Source organism: Mixophyes fleayi, chromosome 1 (assembly GCF_038048845.1).
Source record: "Mixophyes fleayi isolate aMixFle1 chromosome 1, aMixFle1.hap1, whole genome shotgun sequence".
Lineage (NCBI taxonomy): Eukaryota > Metazoa > Chordata > Amphibia > Anura > Limnodynastidae > Mixophyes > Mixophyes fleayi.
The window spans coordinates 341,994,407-342,013,103 of NC_134402.1; the positions used below are offsets into that span (position 1 = coordinate 341,994,407).

The following is an 18,697-nucleotide window of genomic DNA, read 5'->3' on the forward strand; positions in this document are numbered from 1 at the left end:
CAGGGCACCCCCGTCCCCTGTCTCTCACACAGTATAGCAGGGCCCCCCTCCCCTGTCATTCACACAAATAGCAGGCCCCCCCTCCCCTGTCTCTCACACAGTATAGCAGGCCCCCCCTCCCCTGTCTCTCACACAGTATAGCAGGCCCCCCTCCCCTGTCTCCCACACAAATAGCAGGGCCCCCCTCCCCTGTCTCTCACACAGTATAGCAGGCCCCCCCTCCCCTGTCTCTCACACAGTATAGCAGGCCCCCCCTCCCCTGTCTCTCACACAGTATAGCAGGCCCCCCTCCCCTGTCTCCCACACAAATAGCAGGCCCCCCTCCCCTGTCTCTCACACAAATAGCAGGGCACCCCCGTCCCCTGTCTCTCACACAAATAGCAGGGCCATCTTTCATTCACACTTACCTTATTGCTGCATCTCACATGCTTGCTGTGCGATCAAAAGCAAAACAGGAAGTAACGTGCATTCCACGGTGGAACGCACGCTACTTCCTGTTTCCTGTTTAGCGAAAGTGACTGGTCCCTGAGGAGGGGCCAGCCACCCACTGCCACGCTGACCCCGCCGCGCGGCACCTGGCTCCCGGCCCCCACCGACACAAGAATCATTTTTTTTAGCCCCGCCCCACCACGGAGGAGGGCGGAGCTATCTGCCATCAGGGCCTACCGGTGGATTTCCCGGTCCACCGGCGGCCCAGTCCGACGCTGCACACACACACACACACCTTACTATAGTATCCCCATCATCTAATTAGCAATTCCTGTAATAACCCCCCCCCCATAGGTGAACTGATAAATACATTATATGTGTTGCTACTTAAGTTTTCAGACAGACAGACACAGACACACAGACACACACACACACACACTTCTTACTATAGTATCCCCATCATCTAATTAGCAATTCCTGTAATAACCCCCCCCCCATATTTTTTTACTTCTCAAGTCAAAGGTACTGATAGGTACAATAACAATCTGAGCTATAGTGGACAAGCAGCCAGAAGATGTGCTGCCTCCTCCATTATGTCATTCCGTACATCAGTGTGATCAGTCAGTGCTGGTTGTTTGAGGCCCAGAGATGTAACTTAAATTTTCAGCGCCTGGGGTTAAAAGAAAAACTAACCCCCTTCCCCCACAGCCCTCAATTTTAACCCAATTAACTTAAATTATTTATTCATGAACTGCGTTCCCCATTTCAGCGTTGCGACCTGGGCGGTTGCCCCTCTTGCACAGCCCTAGTTACTGCTCTGGTTTGGGCAGGTTGCAACCTTTTGCCGAGGTCAAACTGGACTGGAGCAGCAAATAAAGTTTAAATTAGTATAACATTATATTTAATGCGCAGTGCAAAGACAGATATATTTGTCATGTGTGATATACTGATAAGACATGCTAATGTGTTGTCTAGAATGTGAGGGCAAAGTATCTAATGGAAGGCCGATATTCACTAGGGATCCATGCAAGTGAGTGATGGGAACCCATGGGTTGTGGCCCAGCATTAACTTCACTAGGCAGCGACTGACTATACTGTGTAATGAGAAGGAGTCATGGTCAGTATATATACAGGCCAAGGTCAAGCAAATGGAAGAAGTTTAGAAGTGTTTCTTGTTGGTTTGACAAGGAAAATTTCAGTCAGTGACAATCAGATCAGTTTCAGAACTTTAGACAAAAATAATGTTGTACCACAAGAAACACTAACACAACACACCAGAAAATAATCTGAGCGGATAGAGGAGTGCTTATTTCAAGGGCACATGCCAAAACAACTGTTTACATGTCACTGGGAGTGCTTGTTTTTTAATCCGCTATATAAATACGCCTGTAAGGGGGGCTGCTAGCTCGCTCGTGAATGAGGACACATAGGGGCACATCAACTGAGGCAGTGGGAATGCATGGACAGGTTTGAAACAGACATGTTTATTACCCTTTAAAAGGAAATAATTACAGTCCTGTCTACTCGAAATTTCTTCTTACAGTGAGATTGTCTATAATAAGTTAGAATAGTTGAATTTAACGTGCTGCTTAATATATTAAATTAGTACTGAAAGATATATGACCTGTTACAGACAAGCTAAATGTTGTGATCCATTCATTGGAAATGAATTTGTGAATGCATTATGGCAAAGCATGGCTGAAATGTTACATTCTTAAGTTATTACAGCAAAAACACAAAACAAAATCATACCGCTCTTTATTGAAAAAAAATAAAGGTATTAATTATACAGGAGCCACTTTGGTCACTGCTGTCTTACATTATAATCAGGCTACTCATTAGCAGCTCAGTGTCACCTAATGTCAACTCACCTGAGCACGCTCCCAGTCTGTGCTGAGCTTTTAATATGTGATCTGATTAGAATGTAGGGGAAGCGCTGACCAGAATCTAACCCGTATAATTAACAAGTACCAAAATTTGTACATGACATTCATAGTTTGTAAAATAAAAATACTTATTGCAGCATAGAGGTAAATACTCGGCATGCAGGCTAGGATGAAACATTATATACTCTTATATAGCACAATGACATCACCGAGGATGGGACAAGGGCACTAACAGTGCTCGATCTCCCGCATCCTGGCACCTAGAGACTTGGACACCCTTGTTTGAAAGAGGCCGAGTCGGCACTTTCAAACAATGTCGCTCCTTCGGAACTATTGTCTGATGGTTATTGGCTGAATATGATCTCTACACTACAGGAAGCATTTAAGAAGTCCAGGTATGTAGGAGGAGGAAACAGATGTTCCACATCCTTTTTTTCAATAAGCTCATTGACACACTGCTGTCTAGTTTTCAAAATAGTATGTCTTGCTTTTTTATTCCTACCCATTTTATGCACTTCATTTAAGGGAGTGCAGAGTAGCAAATACATTTTCCTTTGTTTACACCATGGCAGCCCTTACAATCAGTTAACCGAGTAGAGACGGGAAAAAGAAACACACTGGAATGCTATATAAGGTAGCTCCTCCTTCACTCAGGTGTCTTTTTCCTATCTTTTTAAAGGTTTGGGCAGCACCAGTGGGGCTGGTGCAGTATATGTTTTACCTTCTTGCAGAAGCAGTGTTGACACGCTGCCGGCCCTAGCAGTTATGTCTTCATGGAAGCTAAAATGCTGGTGTAGTCCCTCGCTCGGGTCCCCCTGATGCTGCTATCCTCAGTACAGCACCGCTTGTATGGCGGAAGGAAGCCAGGGACTTGTGCACATGCACACACCAAGCATGATGTAAGTTATTATAGTTAATGTTTTTTCTCTGTTTTGTCCCATAAGTGTGTGTGTGTGTGTGTCAGTGTCATATGGTGCCTTGTCAAAATGACACTATAGGAGTTTTCTATGCAGTAAGTGCTCCTAAAAAGTTGAGGTTTCTCACCACCTGAACGATTTAAACTGTTAGGGCCATTAGGGAAAGTAAAGCAAAAAAAGAAGTAACTTTGCACCTTGGCAAAACCATGTTGCATTGGAGAGGGAGGTAAATTTAAAATGTGAGGATAGATGTATAGTTGGGGTAGAGCATGTCCTAGATCAACTTTAAATTTCATTTATCTTATGTACAAAATGATCAACTAATTTGCACCCCTTGCATTGTAACATGGTTTGTTGAGAAGAAAATTTACTCAATTTTTTGCCTTACTTCCCTTAATGAATCAGATCCTTAATTTCCTAGATGATGAAATCAATCCAGGAAAATTTTGTCTTCCAGCAATAAGAGAAACAGTGGACAGAGAGAGAATTGCGGTTAATGAGGATCCAGAGGAGATGAGGCCTGGTCCATCTACATTCAGTTGTCTAGTGGATTTAGATTCTAAATCCATGGAGATGGGCGATACACCAGGCCTGTTTCTATGTGGGATGTTCTTTTCCAAAACCACCACATAAAAACCAGAGTTTTTCATACACTCCAAGTTTTCAAAGAACTTCTATATAAAGAATGGCAAATTTTGTACAAACATCGGCCTAATATGTAGAGACTTAACCACATGTATCCCTTTCGGAATGAGGATGTCTCTATATGAAGCCTAGTGCCCAAAATTGATTTGTTTATAGCAAGTCTCGAACAAGAACCACTATTCCATTAAATGATGGAGGTCCTCTAAAAGATCCTTAAAAGTTTGACAGTTCTTTAAAACAAAATAATTACTTCATCTTCCTCAGACAAATTTACTTAAACTGTATTCTCAATCTCTAGAGTACTCAGATTGTGGGCTAATGCTCTGCATACAGGTATTGAAGAAAAGATTAGTAGACAGTGTCTACTGAAATGTGTGGAAATTTTGTCAGGGGCAAACGCAGGATTTGTAGAGGGAGGTTTCCACACCACGCCACCAGTGGGCGTGACCAGCATGCATGGGGGCGTGGTTATAATCTTAGACAGTGCTTGGCTGCTCTCCAACTCTTCCTATCCCCATAATACACATGGGCAATGCTGCGTGGACTGTTAGATGCACGCAGCTCTCCCTTTTCCAGCAGAGCCGTGTGAAGCGGGGGCAGGGTCCAGCCACCTCAATTATACAGTGCTGCAGTTCCAGGCACTAAAACACCCCCCCCCCCCCCCCCCCCCCCTCCGTTTGCCTATGTTTGTGGAGCAGTATTGGTTTAATTTGTGAGGCCTTGCTGGATATTTCGTGAGTATGTGAAACCCATGTTGAAATGTCCCAAAAAAAACACCTACCATCCAGAGAGGTACACAGGTTCCCACAAAGGATGTGCTGCACCCAAATCTACTCTGGCAGTATGATTACAGATGTTATTGCACAGGCCTACAAGAGGAATGGGCCAGAAGTACACGAAATCTTAAAGGTACATTCTACAAGGACTGTGGCTACCTCCTGGGCATGTAAAGTTCAGGCTTCAACAGATGATATCTGCAAAGCAGCTGGGTTATCTCTTCATATTTTCTCCAGACATTATGTTCTAGATGTCGCATCATCTGCTGACCTCAGTTTGGGAGGAAGATCATTCACGAAGTTGTTTAATAATTAATTATGCCAATCAGTGGTGTTGTTTTTAGCCCACCATCTTTGATGTATACTGCCTCTCTACTTCCCATCCCAAGAGCTTCCATGGAGTAAGCAAAGGAAATGAGAATTCTACTTACTGTTAATTTCTTTTCCTCAAAGTGCTCCATAGCAGTCCAGGATTACCACCATGTTCTATGTTTGTTTTTCTAGCACAGCTTGAAAAATTTCTTAAATACATTAGAGTGAAGGAGGAGTCGTGTTTCTGTTTCCTGTCCCCACTCAACTAATTGGAGAGTTAACCTATTATAAGGGCTGCATGGAGTACTTTAAGAAAAATAAATTACCGGTAAGTATAATTCTCTTGTATTATTTTCTAGTGCAGATTTTATTATGAAAATCTGTGTGCAGAATCCAGCTTATTGCCGTTTTGGAAATATGGATGGATTCCAAAGCAAAGTATTTCTTGCCGTTTAAAAAAATATATAAATCTTTGCTTTTAGCACACTTTCTTGCAAAACAGTTTTTTGGGCCATTTCGGGTAGTTTTTCTATGCTGTATCGGGGAGTATAAGCAGACTATTGGTATTTTCTGACAATTCAAAGAAAAAAAACAAGGTATAATTAGTGTGGGTACTGCATAAATAGATTACCAATATTTATGTTGGAAGGTGACCAGCCCAAAAAGTGCTATAATAGGCTCAGCACAAGGATGAGAATAGCCTCAGAGGTGAAGGGGTTAATGAGCACAGTATACCAATTTCAATAGCATGTACAACAGGCCCATCTGTTCCTTCACACTTCTGCATAAACACATATAGTCAGCAGGCCCACACTGTTTATGGCACCCTGGCTGGCTGGGACTTGTAGTTCCACAAAAATTTTTTGCATCCATTTGTTTTTTTTAACATAATAATCGCCATTATTACCCTACATCCACCGCCCAGGGGTGTATGAAGAGCCCTATTGCTTACAGCACTGGGCTGGGTGTCCCTAGAGGGGGGCCCGCTTATTTTTTTTCGGCGGATCCCACTCCCTAGGGAATCCAGCCCAGCGCTGAACAGCCTGGGGTTGGTTTGTCATTATGGAAGGGGGAGCCCTGCCGCGTGTCCCCCTGCTTGAGTGCCACCCACCCCAGGCTGGTTTGCCTAGTGCTGGTTATGTGAAAATCAGAGGGGCCCCCACACAAATTTTTCCCCTGATATTCACGTAACCAGCAGTAGGGTTAATTGCGCTCGGGCAGGGGGACCCCACGCTTTTTAAAAAAAACAAAACTTTTATCTATTTTTAACACTTTGGACAGATGCCGGGACCTCCGGCTGTATAATCGGACAATGTAACAGTGATGTGTTTACTAAACAAGCTGCTATCAAGCAGCGTGTTGTATGTAGCGAATTTTAATTGCAGCTTCATACATTTGAGACTTGTATAGTCAGAGTGGCAAACAGTTGGGAGTTTGATCTCTATTGTTTTTGCAAATAGCGATTTTGACATAAACACATCTCTGGCTATTTTACATGAAATCTTAGGTTCATACATCTGCAAGTTTCAAATCTCCAGAGTAAATCGCTGAATTTGCAAAATCACACTTTGATACATTTTACCCCCTGGTGTATGTATAGTAAAGCTGTAGAGACTTGGTAGGGTTTACATTGTAATGCACCAGAGATTTAGGGTCCTGCATTGTAAAACCATCAGAGATTTGGGAGTCTGCATTTTCAGGTGACCTCCAGAACATGGTTAGCGTTGAATTGTGATTACTAGTATGTATTGTCTTTTATGTAGTGGTCATGAGCATGCTCTGTATTGTATATTGATCACTAGTTGAATCAGTAACTAGAATGTTCTCTGTACTGTATAAGCTACTAGAATGCTTTTTGTATTTTAAATTAGTCATTAGAATTCTTTCTGCATGTTACAGAGGTCACTAGAACTGTACTGCACAAAGATCAGCAGAAGGCTCTTTTTTATTGTCACCAGAATAGGACACACATTGAATACTGGTCAGATAGGACTGCATGGTACTATTGTTTTAGCTCTTTGAAATAACAACTTTTCATATATTTCAATGACTGTACATCATGGTATGACCACAAGGTGTTCTGCTATAAGACCCTGGGCTACTTTCTTGTGCTTAGTAGTAGGCAAAAAGATTCCAGCGCTCCCCTGGCTGGAGCAATAAGTAATCCATTTGGGTCTGCATTGTGTCACCACCAGAGATCCAGGATCTACAATGTGCTATCATATGAGATTTTGCAGGAATCTATCCTGAAAATACACAAGAGGTTTTGGAGGACTGCATTGTAAAATCACCAGAAATGTAGAGTTGTGTCTACAGTGTAGAGTGCATCAGAGATTTGTTGGGCCTGCATTGTGTGGCTTCTAGAACCGTTTCGCCCAAGTGCATTATAGCATACTTGCCTACTCTCCTGAAATGTACGTGAGACTCCCGAATTTTTAGTAGTTTTCCCCGACCCTTGGGACAGCAGGCTTTTCTCCAGGACCCTGCCCACTTCCTAGTGGAATGGGTATAATGGGGGTGAGTGGGGGGGGGGGGGGGGGGGGGGAACTCAGTGACTTTATTTGACACATGGCGCAGAGTGGAGATTTTAATAGTTGGCAAGTATGCTTTATAGTGGTCGGTAGCCCGCTGTCTGTATTGTATATTGGTCACTAGGATAGTATCTGTATTCTACACCAGTAACTACAATACTGTATGTATTTTATATCTACACTCGGTTTTGTTTATCAGTTGTTAAGATCTGCTCTGATGTTTAGCGTTCACAAGAATGTCTGTTATATCGGTCGTTATAATACTGTGTATTGAATAGTGGCCACTAGAGGGCACTCTGCATTTGTATAAAGGTTATTAGAATGACTGCATGGAATACTGGTCAGATGGACTTGGGTCTGTCTGATTAAAGATCTTTGAATAACAATAAAACCATGCTGATAATTAGACAAACCAGGCCAAATAATTTGTGGTAACGGTAATTTTTCAATGCAGCACACTGCTATAAGAACCTGGGCTACTTAATTCTGTTTGCCCCCCGAGCCAAAGGTTGTCAGTCCTGCTATGGGAGGAGCAGACTTAAAGCTGGCCACACTGCTTGATTATAATTGGCTAACCATACCAGCATGTGTGCTAACTTAACTAGTCACAGCCCTTATTATAATAAATTCCATATCAGTGTGTGGGATTTAACAAGACCGAAAGGGTTATATATTTGTTTATTTTCACTGTTCTGATTGAGACAGGGTATTAGAGCTGTGGTGCATACATAGTACTGTGTCTACATATGTGTTGAATGTACTTCCATTGTGTAAGAAAACTATATACTCACTTTCCTAAAGCCGTTCCCTTTAATTGCTGCCCGGAAAACTCAATTACAATCTAATTTGCTTAGTCATACACTGAGGTAGGCACATGACTTACACAGTAGGACACACTTCCTGACTCTGCAGCCTGGAGCACACAGTAAGTTTATTCTCTATCAGCTATTCAATGTAGAATAAGATACAGGTTAACTACTGTGTTCCTACACACTACTGTGATCAGAAGCAGAGGGCTGGTTTTAAAATTTACTACTAATTTGAAAACAACATATATTTGTAACACAAACATTGTAAACTCTAAATATACAAAAAGACATATCACCGTGAACAGAGGACAAAAGAGTGTTTTACTTGTTCTGAGAGCCGGGATGTCAACAGTCTTGAAAGCCCTCTGGCTCTCGTATTGCATTCCTGTTTACTTTTTTGAATCCGTTTGTATTGTATTATATGACTGTCTGTGATGAACACAGGGCTGGACTGGGACTAAAAATCAGCCCTGGCATTTATAGCACACAGGCCCACGTGTTGTGAGCTCCATGCACTATATTGTTGCGCACTGATGCTAGCGCAGTGCGTGTTGCTGGTGCTGTATAATATGATGTAGTATGAGTGAGTGTGTGTGTGGGGGTATTTATTTCTCCTAATGACCCTCAGCATTACATTGTTAGCACCACAATGACATCAATAAATACCATGACAATACATTATTAGTGCCCAAATTACAGCAATAAATAACCCTGCACGCACACTCATATTACATCAATCACCCCCACATTACAGCAACCGGCATCACACCCCACATTACAACAACCGGCATCACACCCCACATTACAACAACCGACATCACCCCCCACATTACAGCATCCGGCATGACCCCCCCCACATTACAGCATCCGGCATGACCCCCCCCACATTACAGCATCCGGCATGACCCCCCCACATTACAGCATCCGACATGACCCCCCCACATTACAGCATCCGGCATGACCCCCCCACATTACAGCATCCGGCATGACCCCCCCACATTACAGCATCCGGCATGACCCCCCACATTACAGCATCCAGCATGACCCCCCACATTACAGCATCCGGCATCACATTACAGCATCACCCCTCACATTACAGCAACCAGCATCACCCCCCACATTACAGCGTCCAGCATGACCCCCCACATTACAACATCCGGCATCACCCCCCACATTACAGCATCCGGCATCACCCCCCACATTACAGCAATACCCTCTCCAACTTATTAACAATACTAAGCCCCAAACACACTAGAACATTGCCACCAGCACACCACCCCATACTACAGCAATACCACCAATTATACCGGCGCCACTGTAGGAAACCAATGTTTTGCTTATTTCAAATCTCCCACAAGATAGCAACAACAGAATACTTACACACATATATAGGTAACAGATATCCTTTTCCCTCAATTAAATAGTAATGGCAGAATTTTCATGAATCATTCCACATGAAATAAAACTAACATATATCTAAAAAAACCAAAACATAACTATTGAATGATCATTTGAACCCACACGGCCGCATTAAAAGTATTTCCATCTACAGCAAAATGTCAGAGAAAAATATTTTTTTCTACTAACTTTTTTTTTAGTAACTGGATATGCGTCTTTTTTTTATTCATTTTAAATAACACAGTATATAAATTAAGGGGGATATTGGAGGTGGGTGAGAGATAATTGTATGTGATCCATCAGTTTGATTAGATAGGAAACATTTAGATTATTTACCTGGAGACGTCTACCCCCTTGACTCACAGGCTCTTATCATATTTAACAATGAAAGACTTGCCCAGTTCATATTATGCCACATCGTAGTGCCCCAAGGTCATATTATGCCATAATAGTGTCCCTAAATAACATTATGCCATAGTAGTGCCCACAAATCATTAGTAGTGCCCAGACAAAAACTCATTCACAAATGAAAATTGGTACAGCATATCAGATACTGAGTGTGTAAGTCCCAGGAGCAGCTTAATACACCATTTACAATGCAAACATAAATAGATATATTGACACAATCAGATAAAATTTATGACAAGCAATGTTTTTTCCTCTTAATTAAAAATCTTTGTACAGATAAATATGCAAGAAACATTACAGTGCAATAATGAGCAATACATAGTGTTTTAAATGTCATTGGATACACAGTAGTGCCCCCAGTTCAAGAAAGGATGGTTAAAAACACATTGCACACGAGAAAATATTTGAACTTACCTGATTATGGCATCCTGTGTTCTGTTCTCCTACTGGGTGCGCTGGGCGAGGAGGGATCAGTAGCTGTCGGCTCACACAGGCAGTCGGGAGCAGGAACAGAGGGCAGTGGTCGAAGCGGAAATTTAGAAGTGGGAGTATGGAAAATATAAGTGAATTGTCCCCTCTGTGCATTCCCATTCTTCATTACTACTTGTGTTTTATGATGGCTGTATCCCTGACTTTCCCATTCTTAAGATGTCTCTCCCTTTACACTTTCTTTTACCTATGCCGCTGCACCATCTTCTCCTTTGTCCCTCTCACTTAACCCCCTGCACCACCTTCTCCCCTGGCTCTCTCACACGTCTTCCTGCACTGTCTACCCCCCCTGGCACTCACACGTCTTCCTGCACCCTCTACCCCCTGGCTCTCACCCCTCTTCCTGCACCCCCTACCTCCCTGGCTCTCTCACCCCTCTTCCTGCACCCCCTACCTCCCTGGCTCTCTCACCCCTCTTCCTGCACCCCCTACCTCCCTGGCTCTCTCACCCCTCTTCCTGCACCCCCTACCTCCCTGGCTCTCTCACCCTTCTTCCTGCACCCCCTACCTCCCTGGCTCTCTCACCCCTCTTCCTGCACCCCCTACCTCCCTGGCTCTCTCACCCCTCTTCCTGCACCCCCTACCTCCCTGGCTCTCTCACCCCTCTTCCTGCACACCCTTCCACCCTGGATCTCTCACATCCTCTCCCAGCACTCCCTACCCCCTGGCTCTCTCACCCCTCTCCCAGCACCCCCTAGCTCTCTCACCCCTCTCACAGCACCCCCTTCTCCTTCGGCTCTCTCATCCCCTCTCCCAGCACCCCCTTCGGCTCTCCCAGCACCCCCTTCGGCTCTCTCATCCCCTCTCCCAGCACCCCCTTCGGCTCTCTCATCCCCTCTCCCAGCACCCCCTTCGGCTCTCTCATCCCCTCTCCCAGCACCCCCTTCGGCTCTCTCATCCCCTCTCCCAGCACCCCCTTCGGCTCTCTCATCCCCTCTCCCAGCACCCCCTTCGGCTCTCTCATCCCCTCTCCCAGCACCCCCTTCGGCTCTCTCTCATCCCCTCTCCCAGCACCCCCTTCGGCTCTCTCTCATCCCCTCTCCCAGCACCCCCTTTGGATCTCTCATCCCCTCTCCCAGCACCCCCTTCCCCTTTGGATCTCTCACCCCCTCTCCCAGCACCCACTTCCCCTTTGGATCTCTCACCCCCTCTCCCAGCACCCCCTTCCCCTTTGGATCTCTCACCCCCTCTCCCAGCACCCCCTGGCTCTCTCACCCCCTCTCCCAGCACTCCCTACCCCCTGGCTCTCTCACCCCCTCTCCCAGCACTCCCTACCCCCTGGCTCTCTCACCCCCTCTCCCAGCACTCCCTACCCCCTGGCTCTCTCACCCCCTCTCCCAGCACTCCCTACCCCCTGGCTCTCTCACCCCCCCTCCCAGCACTCCCTACCCCCTGGCTCTCTCACCCCCTCTCCCAGCACTCCCTACCCCCTGGCTCTCTCACCCCCTCTCCCAGCACTCCCTACCCCCTGGCTTTCTCACCCCTCTCCCAGCACTCCCTACCCCCTGGCTTTCTCACCCCTCTCCCAGCACCCCCTAGCTCTCTCACAGCACCCCCTTCCCCTTTGGCTCTCTCATCCCCTCTCCCAACACCCCGTTCCCCTTTGGCTCTCTCATCCCCTCTCCCAGCACCCCCTTCGGCTCTCTCATCCCCTCTCCCAACATCCCCTTCGGATCTCTCATCCCCTCTCCCAGCACCCCCTTCCCCTTTGGATCTCTCATCCCCTCTCCCAGCAACCCCTTCTCCTTTGGATCTCTCATCCCCTCTCCCAGCACTCTCTGGCTCTCTCAACCCCTCTCCCAGCACCCCCTCCTTCCCCTTTGGCTTTCACCCCCTCTCCCAGCAACCCCTTGCTCTCTCACCCACTCTCCCAGCAGCCCCATCTCCCTGGTTCTCTCACACTGGTAATCCCCGAGAGCAAATCGCGGCAGCCCCGCGAACCCCCCCCCCAATCGCCAAAATCGCGGCACCCCCGCGCCGCCCCCCCCGAAAATCGCGGCACCCCCGTGACCCCCCCCTCCGAGATTCACAGCACCCCTGTGACACCCATTCAGAAAAATCTGGAAACTGTCCAGATTGCTTGTAAGTGCAACGGGGGAGGGAGCGCAACAGAGGTAGCTGGTTCCCGGGGAGGAACCAGCTACCATGAAGACAGGAGGAGTCGGGCCGGCCCATATAGCCATCGGCTCTTCTGGCATTTGCCAGAAGTGCCAAATGGCCAGTCTGGCCCTGCCTGTTGGTTATACCCAGATTGGTGATCATGAAGTTTAGAGTAATACATTATTTCAACACCATGAGGTTCCCCATGTGGTTCTTTAGAACAACAGGGCCCCTGCCCTATTACAGTTACTATGGTTAGTCATACTTGCCAACTCTCGGAAACAAGTTTCCGGGAGAGGGGGCGTGGCGGGAGGGGGCGGGACGAGGCCAAACGTGTGATTTTGGTCCCGCCCCCGCGAAAACGTAATTTACGTCGCGGGGCGGGGCTAAAATGATGCGATTGGCCTCGTCCCGCCCCCTCCCGCCCTCCAAAATGGCGTCAATCACCGAGAATCGCGTCATTTGACGCGATTCTCTGTGAAATCCAGGATGCGGGAGAAATGCCAACGAGCCCGGGAGACTGAACCGAATTTCGGGAGTCTCCCGGACATTCCGGGAGAGTTGGCAAGTATGTGGTTATTTCAAAGCTGATTTTTGGTTGCGGCTCACAAAGCTGCAAGCAAAAATAAGCGGAGAAATTACCATAGTAACTGTAATAGTCCACGGACCACATTGTTTTTTTAGCATTGAAGAATTAAATTGAATGTATGTTATCCTTAGTGTCTATATTACCCATGGTATTCGAAAAATATATGACTGGCAGTGAATAGGTAAAGTTGGTATTCAAAATCTGCAACTACCAATGGCTGACTACAAGTTAGGTTTATTGGCTCTCTCTGCTTCAGCATTGTCTTGGTAATAATAATAAACAATTGTTTTGAACAAATGTCCATGCAGTCAGGGCCGGTGCTAGGGTCCATGGCGCCCTAGGCATTTTGAAAAAAATCGGCTCCCTCCTCACCCCGTCTTTCCTTACCTCACCACCGCCGCCTCTCTGCTCCGTCTCCTCCCCTCCACTCACTGACACTAGTGAGTGGAGGGGAGCAGACGGAGCAGAGAGGCGGCGGTGGTGAGCAAAAGCCTCTTCCCCCTCCCCCGTGCATCTGAATGCTGTGCGGCGGCCGTGACAGGTATGGTCAGGCAAGTGCCTAACCTTGCCTAATGGGAGTGCCGGGCCTGCATGCAGTAAATACGCAGATACAGAGTATCATTTGGAGTTAACCCAGTCAGACGTTTGGGGGTCGATTTTGGCGTTAAAATATGTATTTCCTTACTGCGTATGTGTACAACAATTGTGGATGCTTGCGTTAGTATGCAGACTCAGCCACATCTTCCACTTACTATTCTCTATGCTTAGAGAGGATGAAGGGGAGGGAAGTGGCGTACAAGTACATATTTAGAGATGGATGGTACACCTAGCAGGAGGCATACTTGTCATCGGTTATCAATGCTCAACCACTGGCACAAGGTAAGTGCTGATCATGATCATGATCAGTGCAGACCTTACCAGTGTTATAAAAAACAATAAGTGATACCAATGCTCATAGCCTGGGCTGGTTGTAGCAATTGCAAGGGGTGCACAGCACAGGGGTCTCTCTGCAAAAGCTGCAGTCAGCACTGGGCTATGACAGGCTGGTGACAGATACTCACAGCATGGCATCCCCCTGTCATAGTGGCACACAGTCCTAGCCTGTTCGGCACAGGACTGAATTCTCTGGGAATAAACAACTAGGGCTCTTACCAACACCTGTGCTCTATGGGTGTTGTGGTAATAAATTTAAGATAGATTTCAGCATTTTTTTTTTGCTGGCATTACTGGTCCCAATCACTATCACTGAAATCTATCAATAAAATATTGCAGGGGGCAGCCATTTTGATGGAAAAGTACATACAACCCAGACAATACAACAAAAGTGGTCACACGAAGTCACAGAAAAATACGTTGGTGGCCATTTGTAAATGATCCAAATATGTTTTACAATGTTTGGCTATTATATGGTTAACATATAGTAAATAAAAGGAACTTTGCCTAATATTTTTTGATTAGGTAGAATTATGTCATATTCACCTAGTATAGAAATGTCTATCCATGTTATTCTTCTGATTTTCACATTGCAGTTACTGTTCCAGAGATTAATTATACCTTTACGTGAGTCAATTCATTCAGCACAGGTTACAAAAATTGTAAAATAGGTGTAAAAACACAGGTGATATTGGAGGTTTGGCTATGGTGAATATTTGTTATCTATGGGTAGAGATGAGATAAACTATGGCAAAATTGTGCACATTGGAGTTTTCTTCAGTAGAATAGTCCATTTCACAGAGGTGCACAAATTTGGCCATTGCCATACAATCTTCCGGGTCTGTTCTTGCTTTGCCATTTCATTGAATGGCATTTTTCACTGTACTTCTAGTCATGAATAGAGTTGGGATGAAGACAGTTGGGTACATTTAAGACTACATTGTACTGACATATGCAAAATTTTATGACCAAATACAAAATAAGGAAGCAGAATATTTTGCAGAACAGTTTAGAACATGTTGCTCCTCTCCAGCTCTAGGACAGTAAAGTACATCATTATCATTCTGTTGAGATCTTGTGTATTTTGGTAGCAAAGCAAAGTTTGTGTACTTGAAGTAGGTGAGTATAGCTGGTATTATAACCACCCTATCCATCAGCTTGTTTTACAACTGTAATGTAGTTCAGTCACACTACACATAACCATGTACAAAGCATGCTCCGGGTTCACACTCGTATGTCACAAGGGGCGTCCCTCTTACACACAAGTGGAGTTTAGAAATCAATTGTATACATAGGTGAGAGATACTTGCTGGACAGAGGCAGGGATTGAAATCAAAGATTTTTTTCTTAAATAATTAATATTTGTAACTTGACATTAGGGTTGTTATGGAAAACTGACTTCACCAGGACTCTCTTTAGCCAAGGAAGGGTTATGTTAGGATAGGTGGAATCAGATTCAACTCTTCCTTGAGCTCTGTATTAATAGATAACTGATAATGGTGATTTATTGCTAGCTGACATGTCAGCTATTGCCAGTAATCTTTTGATGTAATAAGGCACAGACACCCCCTGACAAATATAAAAGTAAAAAAGTTATAAAATATCTGACTCCTGGTATTTTTTCTCCTTTAACTTCCAGGGTTGGAGAGATAAGAACATCTGTTTGAAAATCATTTGACTTGGTCTGAAGATTGATTGTGTAAATGGCTCAGACTAAGGAACAGAGGATTTTGGAGTTTGTGCTGAAGAACGCAGTGCATGGAGACCCTCAGAGTGTGGTGGATCATATTGATAAATATTGCAGCCAGAAAGAATGGGCCATGAATGTGGGAGATGAGAAAGGTAATATGCTGTCTATACATTAAAATATAGTATATTAGGGATTTGTCTAGTATGGCTGCACTTTCTTCACAAAAAGTCAACTTCAAAATAGGGCTAATTAATTTAGATGGAGTATGTCACTAATGCTGTATTTAAAACATTCAAGAGTCGATGTTCTCACTATTCCCAAAGTGAGGTGGTCGAGGTGATGAATGAGAAAATGTCAAAAGTATTCTCTGTCATAATGGGTTTGTATATCAGGTTTTACTACTGTACGGAGAAGTGAAGAAGAATCTTTGTTGTCAAAATCGGAAACTCTAAAGACTCTAGCAATGGGCCACCAAAGTCTGGACAGACTTGACTACGCCACCGTGAAATACATTGGGGAGCACACCTATCTCTTAAAATATTTAGACAACACTACAGCAGTAGCTTATGTCAGGAAGCAAGAGGGGTTAAGAGTTGAAATATTCTATCACAGAGCCAGCCACTCTTGGAACAATCTTCAGGAGATCTGGGCAGGGCATGTTCCTGGGTCCCTCATTGTAAGAACATACTTTCTAAGTCATCCCCTTAGAATGGAGTATGTTAGAGAAAGTATTCAGCCAGATAGGGATATCCAGAGATAGATCACACTCAGTAATTGCAAGGCCACAATATTCCAGTTTTTTTAAATTTCCAGAACCACCATCTCCATCCCTACTTCAGACTTTTAAATTGACCTTCATATTTCCACCAGTCCCATTAAACGTTTTGAACAAAATTCTTCAGCGGAAGGTAACAGTAAGAGCTTACTTGTGCTTTTGGCTCAGGATATCTCTGGACAACTTTAGATTTACTATGTAAGGTCCAGTCTTGCATCCCAACCCAGCACATAAGGAGACTAAGGAACAGATAGGAATTTAAATAATATGTTCAAGGTACAATTCTTCTCCTTCTCATGCCTTACAGACTTGCCTAGGCTAAGATTTAATCAGCTGGTCATTTAAAGATCTGGCCAGACTGAAACCAAAATCAAGAAATGACTCTGTTTGCCTTTGAACCTCAATATACCCTTTCCTTATGTAGTATCTACTCACATTATAATTGTTCTTCCTGGTGACCATCGCTTCCTCCAGGAAGGTGGTATAACTTCAGATTGTTGGAAAAACCCTTTGTTACTGTTACACCAGAATACTTATATTGTAAGACATTTGGAAATGTTTTCCAAAAGGTGTTGAATCCCATTTTCCACAAAACATTATTTTTTACTGCCTTGTACTATAATCTTTAAAAGAAGGAGGACGTGTCATACACTTTATACCAATCTAGAGAGAATGAGAATCTGGAAAAAAATCTGAATTTATTTGTAATCTCTGCTTGGAAAAGAAAATACTTAACTCCTTTGAGAAAGACCCTGATCTGATGGCTAGTTGGCCATATTACCACCATCTACCAACTCCAGAGGGAGTTTAAGCACATTGCTCTTCAGTCACAGCCAGCTCCTGGGCTATAAAGCTCAAGTGCCTCTTGAAGAATATGTAAGGGCAACCGCAAGAGTTCACAACACACTTATTATAGCTATAAATTGTATGTCACAAACTCTGATTTAATGCTGTTTGCTCAAAGGTTACTCCTTACTGCAGGATAAATGTTAGTAAAGTACTAGTTTATTATATTGTCAGTTAATATCAGACAAGAATTTTCTTTTCCCAAACATAAATGAACAGCAGAAACTAACACTTATCTCCCTCTTTTCTGTATTTTATTAGACTAAGGAGTTTTGGGGTGAGGAGATATTTATGATGCGTTCTAAATATTTAATTCACTTTCATTTTGTCTGGTGGTGTCTGCTCTTTAATGATGTTCAGGAAAAGAAAGTTACCTCGAGTTTGAGATACATTTTGCATTGTATTGTGCTGGTAATAGTTATATAGGTAAAGATATTTTCTCTACTTCCATCCAGAACTCTGTAATTCTATTGAAGGGTCTTTCATTTTATTTGTACTATACATGTTGATTTAAATCATTTTAATTTCCACTGTACTTCCATTTCATATTGTTTGATGTCCACGAATCTATCCATTATGTGACAGTTGTATTTCAGGTCTGATCCTAGATAATGTACTGAAAGAGGCTGACCCGGCCGTGGCGTTGGAGCTGGGCACGTATTGTGGATATTCCGCTATCCGGATAGCACGCTTATTGAAGCCTGGAGCTCATTTGCTCACCGTGGAGATGAACCCAGTTCATGCTGCTGTGGCTAAGCAGCTGATAGAGTTTGCTGGAGTTCAGGACAAGGTATTTAGTATATTATGTATTTATAGAATCTCTATTCAGAAACTCTCATTAAATTGGCATGATTTAAACACAAGTGTGTTAAATAGAATATAATAGATAAAAGAAAAAGGTCTAGGTCCACCCCTGCCTGTATATAGTTTGGGCACATCCCTGCCCATGTTCCGCATTGTACCTTTACAAAAATACGACCTTTTGTCTATGAGACAGCAGATTAGGTTTACCTCTTTACTTGTAAAGGCACTTAATGTTCCAGAGAAGTGTTTTAGTACTCTGAGGCTCCTGAAACTAGGGAAGTAACAAAGAGTGTTCTTTCAGGAGACTTATTAAAGATCGCCACTTGTCATTCTGAAACTTACCATTCCCCCTCTGGTTTC

At 44.2% G+C, this 18,697-nt stretch overlaps 2 protein-coding genes across 3 annotated transcripts in view; one reads left to right on the plus strand and one right to left on the minus strand.

Annotated features, from left to right (window-relative positions):
• The window catches only part of ARVCF (ARVCF delta catenin family member), an 803,654-nt gene that overhangs the window by 189,454 nt on the left and 595,503 nt on the right, over nucleotides 1-18,697 (minus strand). The gene's annotated exons all lie outside the window — the stretch shown is intronic.
• LOC142161260 (catechol O-methyltransferase A-like) overlaps nucleotides 1-18,697 on the plus strand; it is a 33,259-nt gene that overhangs the window by 1,778 nt on the left and 12,784 nt on the right. The window contains exons 1-3 of one of the 2 annotated variants that reach the window (XM_075216739.1): nucleotides 8,370-8,421; nucleotides 15,862-16,064; nucleotides 18,130-18,323. In XM_075216739.1, the coding sequence (XP_075072840.1) occupies nucleotides 15,926-16,064; nucleotides 18,130-18,323 (333 nt within the window). In that variant the 5' untranslated portion in view covers nucleotides 8,370-8,421; nucleotides 15,862-15,925. Of the gene's footprint in view, nucleotides 1-8,369; nucleotides 8,422-15,861; nucleotides 16,065-18,129; nucleotides 18,324-18,697 lie in introns of those variants that run through there. The other variant, XM_075216730.1, reaches the window with a different exon arrangement.